An 18,900-nucleotide genomic window follows, 5' to 3' on the forward strand; every position below is an offset into this window, starting at 1 on the left:
ATGTTGTTTCTTCATAGACAGAAAACATATTACAGTCATTCCTTTAATATTATCAACATATCTGTTAACTTCGGTATCCTATATTTGGATTACGAATTTTACAGATTAATTCCATCCAAATCGACTAAGAAGCGTTCATTTATAATGTTTAAGTCATGATTTTAGCACTGACACGTACCCTATTGACTGATTGAAATTCCAATCCTATTTACACTGCCTTTCCAGAGTAAGAGAGATCTGAATAAGACATAACTTTGAAACGTGAATTTTCAGACATTGACGCTTCATTCAACAGCACTGAGACTTGAGTCTGGGTGGTGCTTCAATGAGCCGTCTAATGCATTTTGGGTAATATTTTCAAAAGTGTACACTAAAACGTCTTGATTGGTTAAAAACGTCATAAACAATGGGAATTCTACCAATGACGTGACGTTATTTTCATTTCCTTCATTTCATAGTTCTTTAGATTCTGAAACGGCTTTTTTAAAGTGACTATAAAGTAAGGGAGCAACCATTTGTCTTCAAGGGGGCGGGGATAATGCTTTTTATCTGAGTCAGATTTCTTTTTTCTTTTGTTTTTCGACGCTATCAATCAACAGTTAACACTTTAAGGTATGGGGAAAATCTGGATTCAGAATATTTTTGGTGTGAAAAAAAATATCCACTCTCCTCTTTTACGTTAAAGGGTCGCTTCCCTATGATAAAAAAAATGTCAACATCAAATGAATGCAACGATTATATATTATAACAGAAATCTAAAATTAAATCATTCGTTGGCCGTTTGGGTAATATCAGTCTGGTTTGGGTATGATTCTGCTTTTAGTATCCTGAAACAAACAAAAAAGTATTAAGTTAACATTGGTATGTACTGTGTTTATTTCAGAATGCCATATGGTGATATGTCGTTGTTAACTGCTATATATGTCATGTGGTGTCTGATTGAAAGGTGCCTCATTGCCAATCATACCCCATCTTAATCTACTTAGTGTCTTTTAAGTTTTATTGTTTTGTGAGATTGTCATGTGGGTGAATACTTTTGTATGAGTTCGATCTATCTTTGATAATAAATATTCAATTTTGTTATATATTGACTAGAAATTCTCATTAATGATCAACAGACGGTGTCCTTTCAAACAGAGGATGCTCTGCGGTTTTGTTCGGGTGTAACTGTGAAATAATTAGTTTAATAAAAAATTGATTTCTTTAGACATCGCGTTTCTGTCAATGTATATTAGACAGAGGTATAAATTTTCAAGAAGAAAAAAAGAAAATAAATTGCAAAGTTTTATAAAAATGGATTAAACCAGCAAATTATTTCCTGAAACTGTCTTAATTTTTTAATTAAAAGATACCAATCGCAGTTTGTAACGGAAACGTATTTTTCAAATTCATTCATTGTCCTATGATATTTAGTCTCGATCCGGATATTTTTGCTATAGAAATTACATTGAAGTAGTAACACGTTATCGAATTCTAAAGAAAAGAACTTTTGCGTATGACTTTTACGTTTTTTTTTGGTTAAAAACTGACGACATTTAGTTCTGTAACTAATACTACATTGTTTGTAACTTTCAAATTGATTGGATAACGCCACCAATGTTCGTGCCATACATTAATCACAGTCGATGCTATGAAAATGTACGTATAAGCTTAGACGACGTATGACGGATTTTAAATGTATGATTTGAAATGTATGGTTTGTTTCCTGTAATTTCATTAGAATGGAGATAAAAATATTGTATTTAAGCTCCAGCGGCATCAATTGGCGATTTGATGGTCGCAAATACCCGTTCACTGGCTCCTCTAACGCGATGCCAGTAAACCTAATTTGCGACCATCAATTTCAAAAATTGATGCCGTCTGAACAAACATCGCCTACATTTTCAGTTTTCCTCTAGATTATTAATGTTGATCATAACGATTTATAGTAAGACGCAATGTAGGAAAAGGATTTAGAATATCATGTCAACATATCTGCAGTAATAAAAATAAACCGACAAAATAAATCAAGCCTGTGTATGAGCAATTACAACAATTATCTATTCTACTGCAACATCGTTTGTAACATTCATTTTGATTAAATAACGTCACTAACTTCCTTGTCACCAATTCCCAATTGATGCTATTAAATGTACGCCGTAGACGACATATGACAGACTTAAAATGTTTAATTTGGCGTTGGTTTCTTTCATTTTCATTCATTGGAGATACCAATATTGTATTTTAACCTCCGATTGAGGTCATCAAATGGTTATGTAATTCCATCGGAGAATAAAATACAATACAGTAACTAAGTATGTCCTAAATATTGACTTTTAATATTACCTTTGCCCTTTCCATATTTATAACCACCGGAACCACCATAACCCCCATATCCTCCTCCTCCAATGCCACCAATTCCTCGTCCGAAACCACCATATCCTCCATAACCACCGATACCTCCTCCGATACCTCCTCCGAATCCACCTCCAAGACCACCTCCATAACCACCATATCCTCCATAACCACCAAGTCCTCCTCCAAGTCCTCCTCCGTAACCACCATATCCTCCCCCTCTTACAACAAAGACTTGTCCGTATCCTACGTATCTTCCTCGTCCGTAACCACCACCGTATCCTCCTAAACCACCTCCTAAACCGCCTCCGAATCCTCCTAAACCGCCTCCGAATCCTCCTAAACCACCACCGAATCCTCCTAAACCACCACCGTATCCACCATATCCTCCATATCCACCTCCACCGTATCCACGTCTACCGCCTCCGTATCCGCCTCCGTATCCGCCACCGTATCCCCCTTTCGAGAAAGCGCTCACAGAGCTACAGATGGCAATCAATACGCAAATAGCGATCTTCATTCTGGCGAAGACAAAAACTATATTAATCATGTATTTAGGTAAAAATTTCTGTATATATACCATTGACTATAGTTAAATTAAGTGTGTGCCATTCGGTTAAAAATGGTTTATGGGTTCCGTATGCACCATGCGTGTGCCATTCGGTTAAAAATGGTTTATGGGTTCCGTATGCACCATGCGTGTGCCGTTCGGTTAAAAATGGTTAGTGGGTTCCATATGCACCATGCGTTTGCAATTCGGTTAAAATTGGTTTATTGGTTCCATATGCACCATGCGTGTGCCATTCGGTTAAAAATGGTTTATGAGTTCCGTATGCACCATGCGTGTGCCATTCTATTAAACAGGTGTAAGGGTTATACAAACATTGTCGACTTGTATTTTTCCATGCGTTTGCCAATTAGAACATTTTGCTACAAAATATCCTACGATTAAAAGACGTAGGCGTGATAAGACCCCTTTTTAATGGAAAGTAGCATTAATGCATGCATTATTATCCAAATTTTCAAAATGTGTTTTGTGCGAGGTTTTGTTTTTGCTTTAAAAATGGAAGGGGCCGCACTTGTTGTCGGTCTTTATATTTAAATATATGTGGAATTCAATGATGAAGCATAACATATATAAAGGTCGAGACTGAACACGACTGCTATCACTATAAAGGTCGAGACTGAACACGACTGCTATCACTATAAAGGTCGAGACTGAACACGACTGCTATCACTTACATATATAAAGGTCGAGACTGAACACGACTGCTATCACTTACATATATAAAGGTCGAGACTGAACACGACTACTATCACTTACATTTCATGCATTTAAGACCAACAAAAAAACACTCTGAAGAGTGACGTTTCATGTTTGTTAGATTTTTCATATTTGTGATTTTGAAATTTTGCCTATTGCAATTAATAACTTAATTTAACGGATTCAAACGGATGAAGTAGACACGTTTAAGTCTTTAAAAACTGTACCGGACATGCTCCGTTGATCATGAATAAGATTAAATTGATCATTAACTTTGAGTGATCGTAAAATGTAAAATTTTTGTCTGAGAACAAACGTTTAAAATATGTACATTGACACTTTTTTCAAATTAATCAAACAGTTTTATATAGTATATTACTATTATACTGAATTTTAAACAAACGTTCAGTAATATAGTTTATCTTGGAAACAGCTTTATAAATCAATGTATGGAATTTGTCTTGTAAAGCTTTTTATTTGTTCGACACCGCCTATATATATATAAAACAATGAACTGTATGGCAACCTATGAGACAATTATAAATAGACTAGAGAACATATATTCGAATCGTTACAGGTCTTTGTAAGGCCTTCGACAATGGGCAATGCCTGCTATAAACCTTATATGTAGCTTTAAAATGCTGTTGAATGGCCAAGAAAATAGGAATTGATAAAAAAAAAAAAAAAGAGAATACAACGGCATGATTCACTACAATAAAGAAAAACAATTATAATAGACAACCCAACAAAAATCATTTGATTACTGGCTCATTCAGGATATATAAATAGTCTTACTTTTCTGCATTGGCTAGAGGTATAGGGGTGGGTTGAGATCTCATAAACATGTTAAACCCCGCCGCATTTTTGCGCCTGTTCCAAGTCAGGAGCCTCTGGCCTTTGTTAGTCTTGTTTTATTTTTAATTTTAGTTTCTTGTGTACAATTTGGAGTTTAGTATGGCGTTCATTTTCACTGAACTAGTATATATATTTGTTTAGGGGCCAGCTGAAGGACGCCTCCGGATGCGGGAGTTTCTCGCTGCATTGAAGACCTGTTGGTGACCTTCTGCTGTTGTTTTTTTCTATGGTCGGGTTGTTGTCTCTTTGACACATTACCCATTTCCATTCTCAATGTTATTTAAAACAGCTAATCATAGTCACAATGAATAAAACATACAAAATATATTAAATTAGATATATAAACTTGTGTTAAAAAATAAAAGTACAAAAATACTGAACTCCGAGGAAAATTCAAAACGGCGAGTCGCTAATCAAATGGCGAAATCAAAAGTTCAAACACAACAAACGAATTGATAACAACTTTCATATATATGAATAGAGTATATTCAATAATAAAAAAACAACAAAAATACCATATGTACAGGTAATTAGAATCTTTTTGATATCTATCTTATCATGAATGAAAAGAATGATTTTGATTAGACTGTTTCAATTTTAGAACACATTTATAAAACAAAAGCACGAATTCTGAAAAGTAAAATAATAAAAAACCAAACTCAAGGGAAAGCTGAATACAAAAAGTCCCTAATCAAATGGTAAAATCAAAGCTGAAACACGAATTAATAAATAACAATATATTCTACTTTTTGGATTCTCCATGAAATGCAAACTTTTATCTCTTTTAAAATACGAGGAAAAGTATCAGAAGGAGATGCACCAATTAGCAAGAGAGAATGACTTTAGTTGTCAATAGAAGACTGTAGAGTCAATTCAAAACTGAGAGAAAATATTAAGACTTACTTGTTCAGGTTCGGTGCAGTGGTCCAGTGTTGTGCTGATAGTTTGATTTTAGAAGCCTTATATATTGCGCATTTAGTAATAAAACAAGATGCATTATACTAAATATCTATATATCACCACAAATCAATCAAGATTAATTGTTCATTATATACCGAAAATTGTTCATAACGAACAATAGATCAAAATTTGTTTTAGTAAAAAATAAACATTTTAATTTGATAAATGATAAAAAGTTGTATATTGACAAATATTGTTCTTTTTAAAATTTTGGTGTAAACAACGTCGTTGAATAAATCAGCAAATTGCATTTTTAATTGGCCAGCTGTATTTCTTGTCACATATTTGTGAAGCATTGGAGATGATATTTTTAAGAGAAGGGAAAATTTTAAATATTTTTGTGCAATGTAAAATGTATTAAAAAAATAGAAAAAAAGTAAACTCCATAGGATTAATTGACTTAAAGCATTAAACATTGACACGACTTCATGAAAGTGCAGTTGTTAAAAATAAGGATATAAACCAAAACAATATGCTTCGTTTGGTTTATTCCAAAGTGACATCTACCCATCAATATAGTTTAATCAGAAACCCCATTTTCTAAATCATTTTGTCTCTGGTGAAGAGTTGAACATTGTCAATCATTTCACATCTTTTTATTTTTATATTATCAATTTAAGAAAGAAAGAAGTTCCAAAGCGTGTGCCTGCAATCATGTAACAAAGAATTTATAAGTTGTTTATCTTAATGCTTATTTAGATAAATGTCACTGAGGTACTTTAAAAGGCGCCTTGTCATGTTTAAAAAAAACGCCACTAGGATAGATTTTTTATACTTTTTTGAAGGAGAGGAAATATATTTAGATTCAGTCTACATTCAAGAATAAAGTATACCGCCTTTACTGTGCTTTTTCAATCATACTTGTGTGGCAATATACTAATATTACAACATATAAGAAGACCGATATTGCTATCGGTCATACGCCTGTGGATATCAGGGGTATTAAAGTCAGCGTTATACAACATTATGTAGATTTCTTGATTGGTAAAGGTGTGGTCGTAACAAGTTACTACACTTTATCACTTTTGTTTTTATGTTGTTATGTAAATAAACCATATATTATAATATTCGACTGACTTCATTATATTTTCACCTCCTTTCATCAAAAGGTACAAGTTTATAATATTTTAATAGCATATCGCATCGATACCTTATCCCAGCCTCCTTTACAGTCGTACATATATATGTTAGTACTTATATTAAGTTATCTTCATTTTAAAATATATACATTTCTAAATTCTTATTATAATCTACATATCCATCATGGACACCCGATACTACCCTTGTTTCTTTTTTTATTTAGGTCGTGTTGCCCACTATAAGGTTTTTATGCAGTAATGTGAAGACTGTTTTTGTTTTTTCTTCAATTTTCTATGTAGTCTTGATCTACTTATATGTTTATCTTCGATTTGAGATTTCAAGTTGTCTCTTAAATATCTTTTTTTTTTTTTCAAATATTTAAATGAACTCTAGACGCACAAAAAACGTCATATTTGACAAATGAAGTGATTGAGAAAGGGTATCCCGCAGTTTCAGCTTCTTGTTTAACGAGAATTTCTAAGTAATTGATGAAAATCTTATAAACATTAATCGATTTATATTGTCATTATTTTAAAATTTAAATCGATCAGTTTGTTCCATTTTACAGCCGTGATGAAGGGAAGGGTCTTTTATTGATATATACTATTTATATGCAGCCAGGTTTTGATATAAATATATATTGCTTAATTGTTATTAGATTGTTTTGTTTCAACGATGATTCATATTTGTTTGTATGTTTTTTTATCAATTTGCATATAAATGACCTCCATAAGTTTACATTTAGCTTCTAAATTTAATTCAACATTGTGCATGGTTCTATACCTCATGTCAAAATGGTGGATCGTGTGTTTCTCCAGACAGATGTATGTGTGTTTCAGGATTTATCGGTTCAACGAGCTAAGTTAAGTGCAGCGTTCAAAAGAATTAGTATTATTAAAATAATATATATTCATAGTCATGTGTTTTTTTTCATTAATTTAACTTGCATGTAGTTTACAGCATTCATTTATGCAATAAGGTAACAATGTGTAGTGCATGTCAATATGAAAATTAGGAGCTGTGGTATAATTGAAAATGAGACAACTATCATACTCAGAAAAAAACATATTTTCCTCACTAACTGATTTATAATTAACGTGACGGTACCCAAATTGCACCTATTTTGACAGTTTTTTCATCTACGTTTTTTTATGATGAAAACAAAAATGTCCATTCTGTGTTTATTTTGTAGCCCTATCCTTCTTTATTATAAATGTACACCAATTTGATTTTTATTCCATATGGAATCATAGAAAAATTGGTCTAAACTGACCTCCAAACCGTCAATGTTTCTGAAATGAGGAGTACCCAAATTGCTTCCATGCTTAACTTCACATAGTCAAAAGTCTAATAACAGAGCTTTTGTCTAATTTCTTTAAATATTTTGAACAATTGGATATTAGTCCATGCTTACTTTTCATTATTTTTTAAATGGATACTTGTAACATATTGTATCTGCTCATTTTAAAAAGATGACGTTTTGATGACGTCGCATGGCGACGTTTCAGTACATTTTCCTTTTTAGTAAATACTTCATCTGTTGATAGATACTGTGAACGTTTTGTGCATATCTAAATAGTTTTACCTATGTTGAAAGATGTGCTTAGTATCAAATCATAAAAAAAACAAATTGTTTAGTCTCTAGAAAATCTTGTAAGATTTTCGCTGCTAGTTTTGCTAAATAGGTGCAATTTGGGTACTCGGTGCAATTTGGGTACCGTTACGTTACATTTTTAATTTTAGATGAGAACGAGTGTGTAAATGGAATACATAACTGTCATAAACTTTGCATTAATACTGCGTCGTTCTCTTGTTCTTGTCAGCCTTGTTTTCTATTTAATGACGACAACACGACATGCACAGGTAATTTTAATCTACAAATTGAAATCTAGTAAAATATTTGACATTTGTAAATAAAGACAACATCAGTTTATCGATGTTCAAATCTCATAGATCGCTTATGAAGACAAATTCAGTTAACGGAATTGCTAGAACTTAAAAAAACTTAGTGTGTCGACAGTTTCACCAGCCCAGTAGTCAACACTTCGGAGTTGACATGAATATCAATAATGTGGTCATTTTTATAAATTTCCTGTTTACAAAACTTGAATTTTTCGAAAAACTAAGGATTTTCTTATCCCAGGCATAGATTACCTTAGACGTATTTGGTACAACTTTTTGGAATTTTGGATCCTCAATGCTCTTCAACTTTGTACTAGTTTGGCTTTATAAATATTTTGGTATGGGCGTCACTGATGAGTCCTATGTAGACGAAACGCGCGTCTGGCGTACTAAATTATAATCCTGGTACCTTTGATAACTATCAATGATTCATAACTCACATTAATAAAAATGTCACAATTTCAAAGAAGGCGTAATAGGTTAAATAACAGATTATAGTTTTTTCTGGTATCTAATGAATAAATTCTGCGAAAACATGTTGTAAATGTTTTGAGGCTCACAAATATGATTTCTGCCACACGATTGGTTACGGTAACTGTAAAACTTCTATAGTGTCGATTTGAGACAAAATATAGTATCGATAAGGTTTATTTCTTATAAACATGTAAGCAATTGACATGTTTATATGCTTTAAAATGTATATGTATAGACACTACCACTTTAGTTGCTGGTTGACACGTCTGTTTCATGTGTTTAGGATATTATCCTTAGCATAATGGCTTTTTTGTTAGCAGATTTGTATTGCTGTTATGTGGAAAATATAAATACCACAATAACAATAACGTTCTTTATAGAAGTTGAGTATCACATTATATCTTAAATCTTCATTTAAGTGTGTTTGGTATTATCCTTCCTCCCCCCTGGTTGTAGCATAAAACAAAATCTACGATTTCGACTTCTGTTAAAGGGTTGCCTCATAAAAAAGTAGTATTTTAATCATTCACCTTTTATTACTTTGGCGAGGTAAAGAATGTAAAATATTTAAATTAAACCAAAGGGTACGAACGTCAATGAATTAGGCACCATCGGTATGATTTTGTTACCAGTTAATGAAATACCAAGTCACAATCGTACGTCCAAGAAACACAGAGAACAGGACATAAAATGGCAAGTATATAACTAATATTCAAACATGCTGAGCCACATTGATTGTATTTGCTTTATGTTTTTTAGATATGAACGAGTGTGAAGGTGGAATACACAACTGACAAAAACTATGCATAAATACCCTAGGATTTGTTAACTTTTCTAGTGAATTGGCCGCTAAACTATAGTAACAGTGATGATAAACAATAACAACAAAATAATAAAACGAAAGTCTAAAACAAAACATTGGAATGTTTTGACAATCTTAAGGGCATATCCAATAGTTTCAGGGGAGGTAATAACAAACGTAAACGTCGTCTATTGTTTCCCGTAATTTAACGTTGAGTCAATGACGTCATAACGAAATCACCATTGGAATTGCTGGAAAGGGAGGGTTCTTTCATCAAAGGAAAGGGCACGGCGGAAATCGGCAAAAAAACTCATACAGAATATTAACAGAAATAGAACTCAAATCGTAAAGATATTTTTGTCCTCTTGTTCTATCATAAAAGAACTGCAATTATCTTGATCATTATAGACCATACTCACTTAAGTTTCCGTTTTATTGAAATTATCTTCAATACATGCAGTAGGGAACAACGAGAACAAATGCGTAATGATTTATTATTGCATTAGAATGCAAATTGTAACTAATTCTTTAACAAACTTTTCCGAGATTTTGTCATTCAGAATAGAAAACTCAAAGTTTGGTTTTACTTGAGAAAGATGAAAAAAAAGGTTTCTTGAGAAAACTAAAATAAGGCGTAAACTAACATTTATCATGCATATAGCTTTGCGTTGAAGTGCTATTAATGTACAATAGCTCTTTAAATGAAGATGACCTTTAACTAGTAAAAAACAATGTAAAACAAAAGATGACACTGAAAAAAAATCATGAAATAGGAAAACATTGTCATATATACACTGACATACAAGTAGAAAAAATCTGACAATTTTGGTGTATACTTATGTATGAGGACACAAATATAATTTAGCAAAAAAAAAACCGGTGTAGAGTTGATGTAGGTCTTGATTTATTAGATACGCCCTCATAAAATCAGCGGGTACATAATAGGATAGGAAAAAAAACAGTTATCGAAATACTATATTTCAAAATTAGGAAGGGGAGGCTAATAGCTTACCTCAAGATTTTGATCTTATTCAACTTATTCTAGTACGGCATACGTTTTTACCGCTAGCAAACTCTTTATCTTAATAATGTATCAATGCTTTACTTCAGATCCACTTTCGCCTCGTCGTAAATATGCGTGATATATTTGCCACTGGAGCACGGGAGCAATCAATTTATTAGTTTCATATAGTGATGCATAATCATTAGGTCTCAACTGATAATTGTCTCAAACAGTTTTTCAGTTTTGGTATTTTATTTTTTTTTATTTTTTTTTTTTTTTAAACGAAAATTTTAGACTTTCTTTCCGCATTTTTTCTTTGAATTCATCTGTTTGAATAATCAATAATAATATAGTAGTCTACGTCAGTGGTTACATTGTATGCAGCCAAACTAGGTGGAAGGCAGTAGAACAGAAAACAATCTCCATTGTGTGCATATGCAATAACTCATATATTGAAGCGGAAAACAACGGCCCTTTCGTTTATACTCAATGTATTGTCTTACTGATCTCTTTTGTTAAATAAATTTATTTTTTTTCATCTACAACTGCAAAAGGCGCAACAGATGTGTTAAAATCAGCAATGTGACTTATTTGAAGATTCATGTGACCTTTGTTGTTGTTTAGATGTTTTATTCGAAGTTCGTATATATCCCTTTAACCATTTATTTAGATGGTTTTTTAACGTATAGATAGCGCGAAACTCTTACTGCACTATGCATCGGATATACGACATTTTTATTTCGACTAAACAAGGCTGCAAATTTATACATCCGAGCAGCTAAACGGCCTCACCCAATTTTAGCAAAGATATACTGTCGGACGGAAGAAGTCTAGAGATGTGAATATTTCCATACCCAAATCAATCCTTTTGTTTTGAAAAAGATTTAAAAGGTATACATTAATACGACAGCAACCCAACGATCATATAATTCAAAACACTTAAGAGTCAACATACATTTTTGTTATAGCTAGAAGCCTATAAAGAATAAAAAGCCCGAAACTGCAAAATGAATAAATAATACGGAGTCAGTGAGTTTTTAGACAAGGGTTTTGTTGCAAAATTTCACGTGCTCTTTGTTAATTTCGAGATGTGAAATTTTAGACGGTGTAATATAAATCAGTATAAGCAAAACGCTTCATTGTAAAGTAACGGTAAAATGAATAATGATTATTGATGACGGACGTCAAATGGCATACTAAATGAATATTCAGAACAAAAACATCAAATGGAAATATAACATAAAAATTAACCCTGCTTTGTACTATAGACTGAGACACAGAAATGGATTTCGAACGTGTATTACTCTTATTTTAAAAGAGGGATGAAAGATACCAGAGGGACTATTTTAATACTCTGTAATTCCACGGTTTGTATGTTTCACACCCGGGTTTCACAATTTTGACGAACACAATAATAAAACTAACTGAATTGTTTTCTCGTCCAGATACTGGTTCAATAGAAATAAGAAGATGCGATATGAGTGCTATCGAGACAACTATCCAACAAAGTCACACTGTAAATACATTTGTCTGCCACACCGTCGCACTGCCTTTGGAAATTAGCGGGGAAATATAACGTTATTTTCGGAAATTTTGGCGCAATTTGTGAGGCTCACAGGAGGAATTGAGTAAACAATATTATATTTCTCAATTTTTCTAAAAAACAAGTATGATGACAAATATTTTTCAAAACGTTATGACGTTTCATTTTTTTCAAAGAATAACATATCTTACTTTGGCCAAATCGACACCGTTAGAAATATTTTAAAAAATCAAAAATGTGCATTTCAAATGTTCATTTCTTGCCGTTGTTTGGGTCCACCATAACGTTTTTGGCTTTATTTGAGTAAGAATTAATGCTTTAAATGGTAAAGATATATTTTTCTTACCATCTTGAATTATTTTGCTTCAAACTGAGCCCAATTATTTAAGTATATATTGATTAAAAAATCATATTTAATTTTTTTAAATAAAAAACGTTTTTTATTCCAAAATTGCAAAAATATTCAATTTTCAGCAGCATTTTTTGCAAAAACGAAATCGACAACATCTATTTTTTTTGGCAAAATTTGATTCTCTGTCAATTGAAGAATAAAATATCTTAAAGGGAAAAAATTCTCACCGTCAGAAATAAACTGTTGGATATGCCCTTAAATGATCGACAAACGTCTTAACGACATATAAACCTCGAACATTGCTATAATACTAGTGCATGCTGTTGATGAACTCTGAATTATATCAAAGATACCATATACAATCTGTGCAGTGGAAGTATCCTTAACTTGAACAGGCCGTTCATATATTAAAAGTTTTAGTAATTATAACTTAACCTTCCTCTTGTACTAGTAATTGTAAATATAAAGTAAAAAAATAGAATATGTTTCAACAAAATATTGAAATTAAAATTTAAGATTAGTCATTTCATTTGACGGTATTATTTGATAAGGTATTTAATAGAGTGTGGACATTTCTTTCAGATATTTATAAATGGCATGTCAATCATGAAGGATGTGAACATATATGCATAAACGATTATACAACTTTCCGTTGTTCATGCAAGCATGGATATCAAGTTGGTTTAATTGAATCAAAGTATGTTTTTTTTTTTTTCCAACAAACCATAGATATTTCCTTTATGATTGTTTGTGTTTCAATCTAATAAAAATTTAATCCTTAAATTGCTCTTGTTCTGATTTGTCATGGTTTTTGCATTTTGTTGTATTATAAAATGTACATATGATTTAAAATACTTTAAATCCCTTTGCCGCTTTATTATTCAAGCTATCGCTTGAAAATTTTTGAAATTTAAATAGTATATTGGTGTCTTTCAACTGTGAACAATGTAATTTTCTGAAATGCGTGTTTTTCGATCAGGAATTGAGATGATATGTTTATAGTATTAAAGATTTATGTAACTGCACGTGTCATATACGCATATGTAACTCCCAATGGAACATTTTATCCTCTGCGTTGCTTATATTGAATAGGTGTTTTTGACAGTTTAGTCTGTTCCTTTTGTTTGATTAAAAATTCTTTTTTTTTTTTTTTTCTTTCATTGTAGACATTGATTATTGTGTGAATGTTACTTGTTTACACGGAGGGAGTTGTATCGATTTTCCAATTTCCTATAAGTGTCAAAGTTTACATGTACAAGGATATGAAAGCAATTATTGTTAAAATGTTTACCATTATTGTTACATTTTCACTTATAACATATAGTTTTGAATTTCTAGTATCAATATTTTGTAAAAATAAACACTGAAACAAATCATCACTGCATTACATTCCTAAATTTAAATACAACACAAAAATTATTGGTGTCGAAACATTTATATACCAATGCCGGTAAACTATCTTGTTTAAAAAGTTGCTAAAAGAAACTCATTCATTGTGTGAACTTAATTACAAAATACCATTATATACCAAATTTAAAAAATAACTTTAGTTTCATGGTTATATGAACAAAGGAATGTATCTATATAATATAGTATAAGAAGACAAGCTGAGGACCATCAGAAATCTCAGATCTGCATATGATGTTATCTTATTTTAGCAAATTAGGATTTACACCAAGCCACCTCACTTGATATACGTTCTAAACACCAAGTCCGTCTGATATCGTTTGCCCCTCTTTCATGCCTTCACATATTTCAAAGACAATTAATGTAACGGAACTTATAAATGATTTTCTTTTCGTTTAGAACAAAATCCCTTTTCCTGTCTTATTACAGTTCAATCTAACAAAATAGGTTTCCTTATGACTACACTGGTTTAAACAACTGTCAAACAAGTGAAGGGTTTAGCTAGCTATGAAACCAGGTTTAATTCCCTATTTCCTGTATAAGATAGTTCCTATATCAAGTCACGTATATGACAGATGTTATCTATTCGTTTGATTTGATTGATATTTTGATTTTGATATTTGCTAGGGACTAACCGTTGGTTTTCTTTTGTTATTTCACTTTTTTTAAATTGTTGCATTTAATTGTCCCCTTTGAACTACTACGACCTTCATGACTTAAAAGGTTCACTATTGACTATTTGTTCATAATTTTGCATCGGATACAAAAACCATTCCATTATTTTATTCATAATGCTAGCACAAACTAGATTAATAAGAAATCAAACGAAATAGACAAATACGCAGTAGCAAAATACTATTTATAGCATTAAGTCCAACATAACCATGAGAAAGTATTCAAACAATTTTAAAGATGATTGTTTACTTTTTGACATTTATACGACTGTAAACACTTTATCATACATATAAAATGCCGAAAAAGAAATCTTTAATCAACTTGACTTGGGCCTTTTAGTGAAATATGATTTAAAATCATATGCATTTTTATTTATAATAGTTATAATTCAAATTCAAGTTATAGTTTATCCATAGTTCAACGCAGTGTCAAAACAATAAAACAAATCATAACCAAACACTTCCGGATTGATAGATTACAAATGATGCTATGACCAAATTGTATAATAATAAATCATACAAAATTAGATCATTGTTATAGCCAAAATGGCAGTGCCTTGGCTGCTAGTTTTTCTGGTTGTAGCAGAAATCTCAAGTAAAAACAGGTTCGTATAACAGAAATTCACATGCATATTGGTATGTAAAAAAGGTAAGTGCAATAGCACCTGGTCTTCACTGAAGATAAGACAGTGTTTTGTGGTTTGAGAGTCATAAACTTTGTTTTGAATAGTCACTCAGCTGTTCTGATTAATTATTTTTTTTCGATGTTTCGTTTGGCTTACTTAAAAGTTTTCATTATTATCATTGACATTCTTGTTGCAAAATACCATTAGTACGTTGTGTTGAAAAACTATTACCAATTTATATAGTATATCTATATTAACATTAGTCATTTTTAAAGTCTTTATGTTTTACATAGGAGAAGACGTTACTAAATTGTAAAGCTTTTTTCTAATGCAATTTTGTCCAAAATATATGAAAATAAGGAGATGAATTATGATTGCCAATAAGACAACTATCCACCAAATAGATGTAAGCAATTACAGGCAACATGTTTAAGCGTAACAGAACATTGAAATCCAACCTAGTCTTAAGTAGAATTTAAAGAGTAATGAGTACAAGGTGTTTAATATTGTGATTTCGACATGATTCTTTTTCGTTTTCATTTTTGTCTTTATAATGAGTTGTTCTCTCAGAAAGAATTTTGCAAAACGTACATATAATTCAATACTATTGTTACTAGTTTTCAATTTCTTCATTATAAGTTATGTGAACGTAACACTTGTTTATTCTCGTGCGCTCTTCTTGATTTGACTAGTTAAGCAACGCCCACATGATTTTAATTGTTTGAAAGTATTATCAATTACATAAAGCTAATTTAATATAGATAGCATTTTATAATGACGGAATCATCCCGTATCAACAATCTAAAAATCCAAAATACTACGTTTTATTTGTTTTAAAACGCGATCTTTGGCGTGAATATTTATATCAGCTATAACAAGGGTAGTAAGGTCGTCATATCGAAAAGTGTATAGTGAAGTGATTTTTTCATAGTTTGGATAAGTTAGACATGGTTGTGTTATGTGTTTTTTATTTACAAAAAATGACACAACAAAAACATTTGGATTTTTCGCTTAAGGAACCTCTGAATATAAATTCAGGCTGGTCAGTATCTTTGTTTGTAGTTAGTATGTTAGTACACAAAATTTTTAATCATATAGTTATAATTTGACACAGAAAAGTTGTTGTTCGGTTCTAATGGATAAAGTACAGTGATTTCTTTACTGTGTCTTATATCACATATTTCGTTATGGTATACATCTGCCGTCAAATATTCCTTAAAACCCCTATATTTGAACACAATTTAATATTACCAAAAATTTGGTGTCATGGTTTGGTTCATTAGTGTCATGGTTTAGTTCATGTTCGACATGGTTCAGTTATGTAATTCCTGTCGTGAATGATGGAAATGTTACGATCACAATAAACAGACATTGTGTACAACTATTGAAATATTGTTAAACAATATTTTTGCTGATTGTTTTTTCGTTTTTAACCGATTCTATCCTTTTTTAGGCTATATAGGTTCGCTATTTTCTTATGTTGTTGTTTTGTTCCCAAACGAGTATACCTGAGTTTCATATATTAACGATGATCTTCAACTCGCAAAAATACATCGCTTTAGAAAATAAGTCGTCTGCAGCAAAATCTGAGATACTATCATTATAGTTATCATAATTATAGAACAAGAGCATATAAAGAGATCACTAAAGTATATATAAATGCATTTCGATTAATAATCATCGATATGACGATCTAACTACCCGTGTGGTTTAGGCGTCGAAATGCGTTACGCCGGGTACAACAATAAATAATGTTCGATTTGTCGTTTACGCCCACCAAATTTGCTCAAAAGGCTTTTTTCTCTTTGGTCAATTAGTTCATTGTGTTACTTTAATTTTTAACAATCGACTTCAAACAAACTATCAATATTAAGGTGTCACAAATATGTATTTATTTGGATCTAAACCAGGACAAATGTAATCAAAACCATGACAAATTTCTAGACTCTTAACTGAACCATGACAATCGCTTAACAAACCCATACCAATTTCGATAATTTGGTTTTCCTGCGTTAATTTCTTATTACAACAATTACAATTTAAATCGTTCGACTTACAATATAGACTCAAACATGCAATTTGCTTTTAATTTGCTCATTTTAAAAGAACGGAGGCAATCGTTTTGGGAAGAAACTTTACTTATCCATGAAACTATAACAAAATCACTGTACTAAACGCTCCTCGATATGACGACCTTAATATCCGTGAAGTAAACAAAACGAAAATGGAAAATCTTTATATTCTCATATCATATGCATTATTATAAAGATTGCAACATGACAATAATAACAAATAGTGCATATATTACTGTTGAACTAAAATGAATAACAGATGTTATAGTATGATATATAGAAATAAAACAAATAAAAGAATCAACAGCTTCAATGGCTGCAACGCCAATAGAAAATTCAATCATTATATTGCATTTAGAAAACTAGACAAGATTGTTTTAACAATTTCCATGTGTCTCTTCGTAGAGATTATTTATTTTTGTTGATGTCAATACTTCTATATTTTAGCATTATTGAAGCCGGATATTGCTCTCGGTCATACGCCTGTAGTAATCAACGGTACAGCAGTCAACTTTATACAATTAAATGTGGGGTAATGGGTTGGCAAATATGTAGACGATACAGGTAGAATATTCAGCAGTTTTTATGTCAATATCTGTGTGTTACGAGACGGAATAATATAATGATCCACTGTTAATTAATATTTGAATATCAAAGGAGCTTTGGTTTGATACATCATAGTTGATCAAACATACCAACAAAAAAAAACGTTATGACTAAAAAATGCTATATGATAACCAAAGATATCAGGCTACAAATTTGCTAAACCAGTGACTATTGAATCGCTGTAACATAAAAAAAAAATCAAATAGACGCATTTTATAAAACTTAATTCATTACAATTGACATAAAAGTACTAGTTATTGTACAGTATTAGTATCTGGTTTTTTATTATAATCATTAGTATTGAAGTACTATAATCCTTGGTATTGTTGTTTTGTTGTGATCGTTTGTTTTGCTGTTATGTATTACATTAAACTTTTGAAATCAAAATTATTGGTCTTATATAATCAATTTTACTGTTATTTATGTAGACAAATAGGAGAAACATATTATCGTGCCTGTTACCAATCATATTGTTGTTCGGGATATACTGGATCTTCCTGCTCACAAGGTATTGTTTGTAACTGTTTCTGTATACCATTTTATTTTTAATAAAGATAAATCCTACAAAAAATGACGGTTAAATGTCTTCTCGATACAAACAACTGCACCCGACTTCCTTTCTGGCAAAATTAGTATATACATACTTACAAACTTTTCAAGTCATTTAGTGTTTTCGTCATATCAAGAAACGTAACCATCTAGAGCATTGCCTGGGCAAAATAAGGAAACATAAAAAAAAATAACAACCCATAGACATGTTGTATAATAAAAAAAAATTACTTGCGTAATTTGTGAATATTTCATTTATCATAATGGTCAGTGATTAGAATATACTACCGTTCACAAAATACAAGAAGCACGAAGAAAATCCCATACTAACAGCATAGCCCTGTTATGTAAGGTCCTCAATGCTCTTCAACTTCGTACTTGTTTTGGCCTTTTCAAC

General features: G+C 31.4%; 1 protein-coding gene across 1 annotated transcript; it reads right to left on the reverse strand.

The window, feature by feature from the left end:
- Window positions 1-723: 723 nt before the first annotated feature.
- On the reverse strand, window positions 724-5,426 carry LOC139500990 (acanthoscurrin-2-like). Its single transcript, XM_071289929.1, has 3 exons — window positions 5,357-5,426; window positions 2,326-2,855; window positions 724-827 (listed from the first exon to the last, which is right to left on the reverse strand). Exons 2-3 carry the CDS (start codon window positions 2,852-2,854, stop codon window positions 820-822), a joined length of 537 nt encoding a protein of 178 aa, XP_071146030.1. The 5' UTR covers window position 2,855; window positions 5,357-5,426; the 3' UTR covers window positions 724-819.
- Between the last annotated feature and the right edge of the window lie 13,474 nt (window positions 5,427-18,900).

Source organism: Mytilus edulis, chromosome 13 (genome assembly GCF_963676685.1).
Source record: "Mytilus edulis chromosome 13, xbMytEdul2.2, whole genome shotgun sequence".
NCBI classification, from domain to species: Eukaryota; Metazoa; Mollusca; class Bivalvia; order Mytilida; family Mytilidae; genus Mytilus; species Mytilus edulis.

Coding starts and splice junctions, on each gene's coding strand:
- LOC139500990 (XM_071289929.1), bottom strand. CDS start 2,854: ATGAAGATCGCTATTTGCGTATTGATTGCCATCTGTAGCTCTGTGAGC.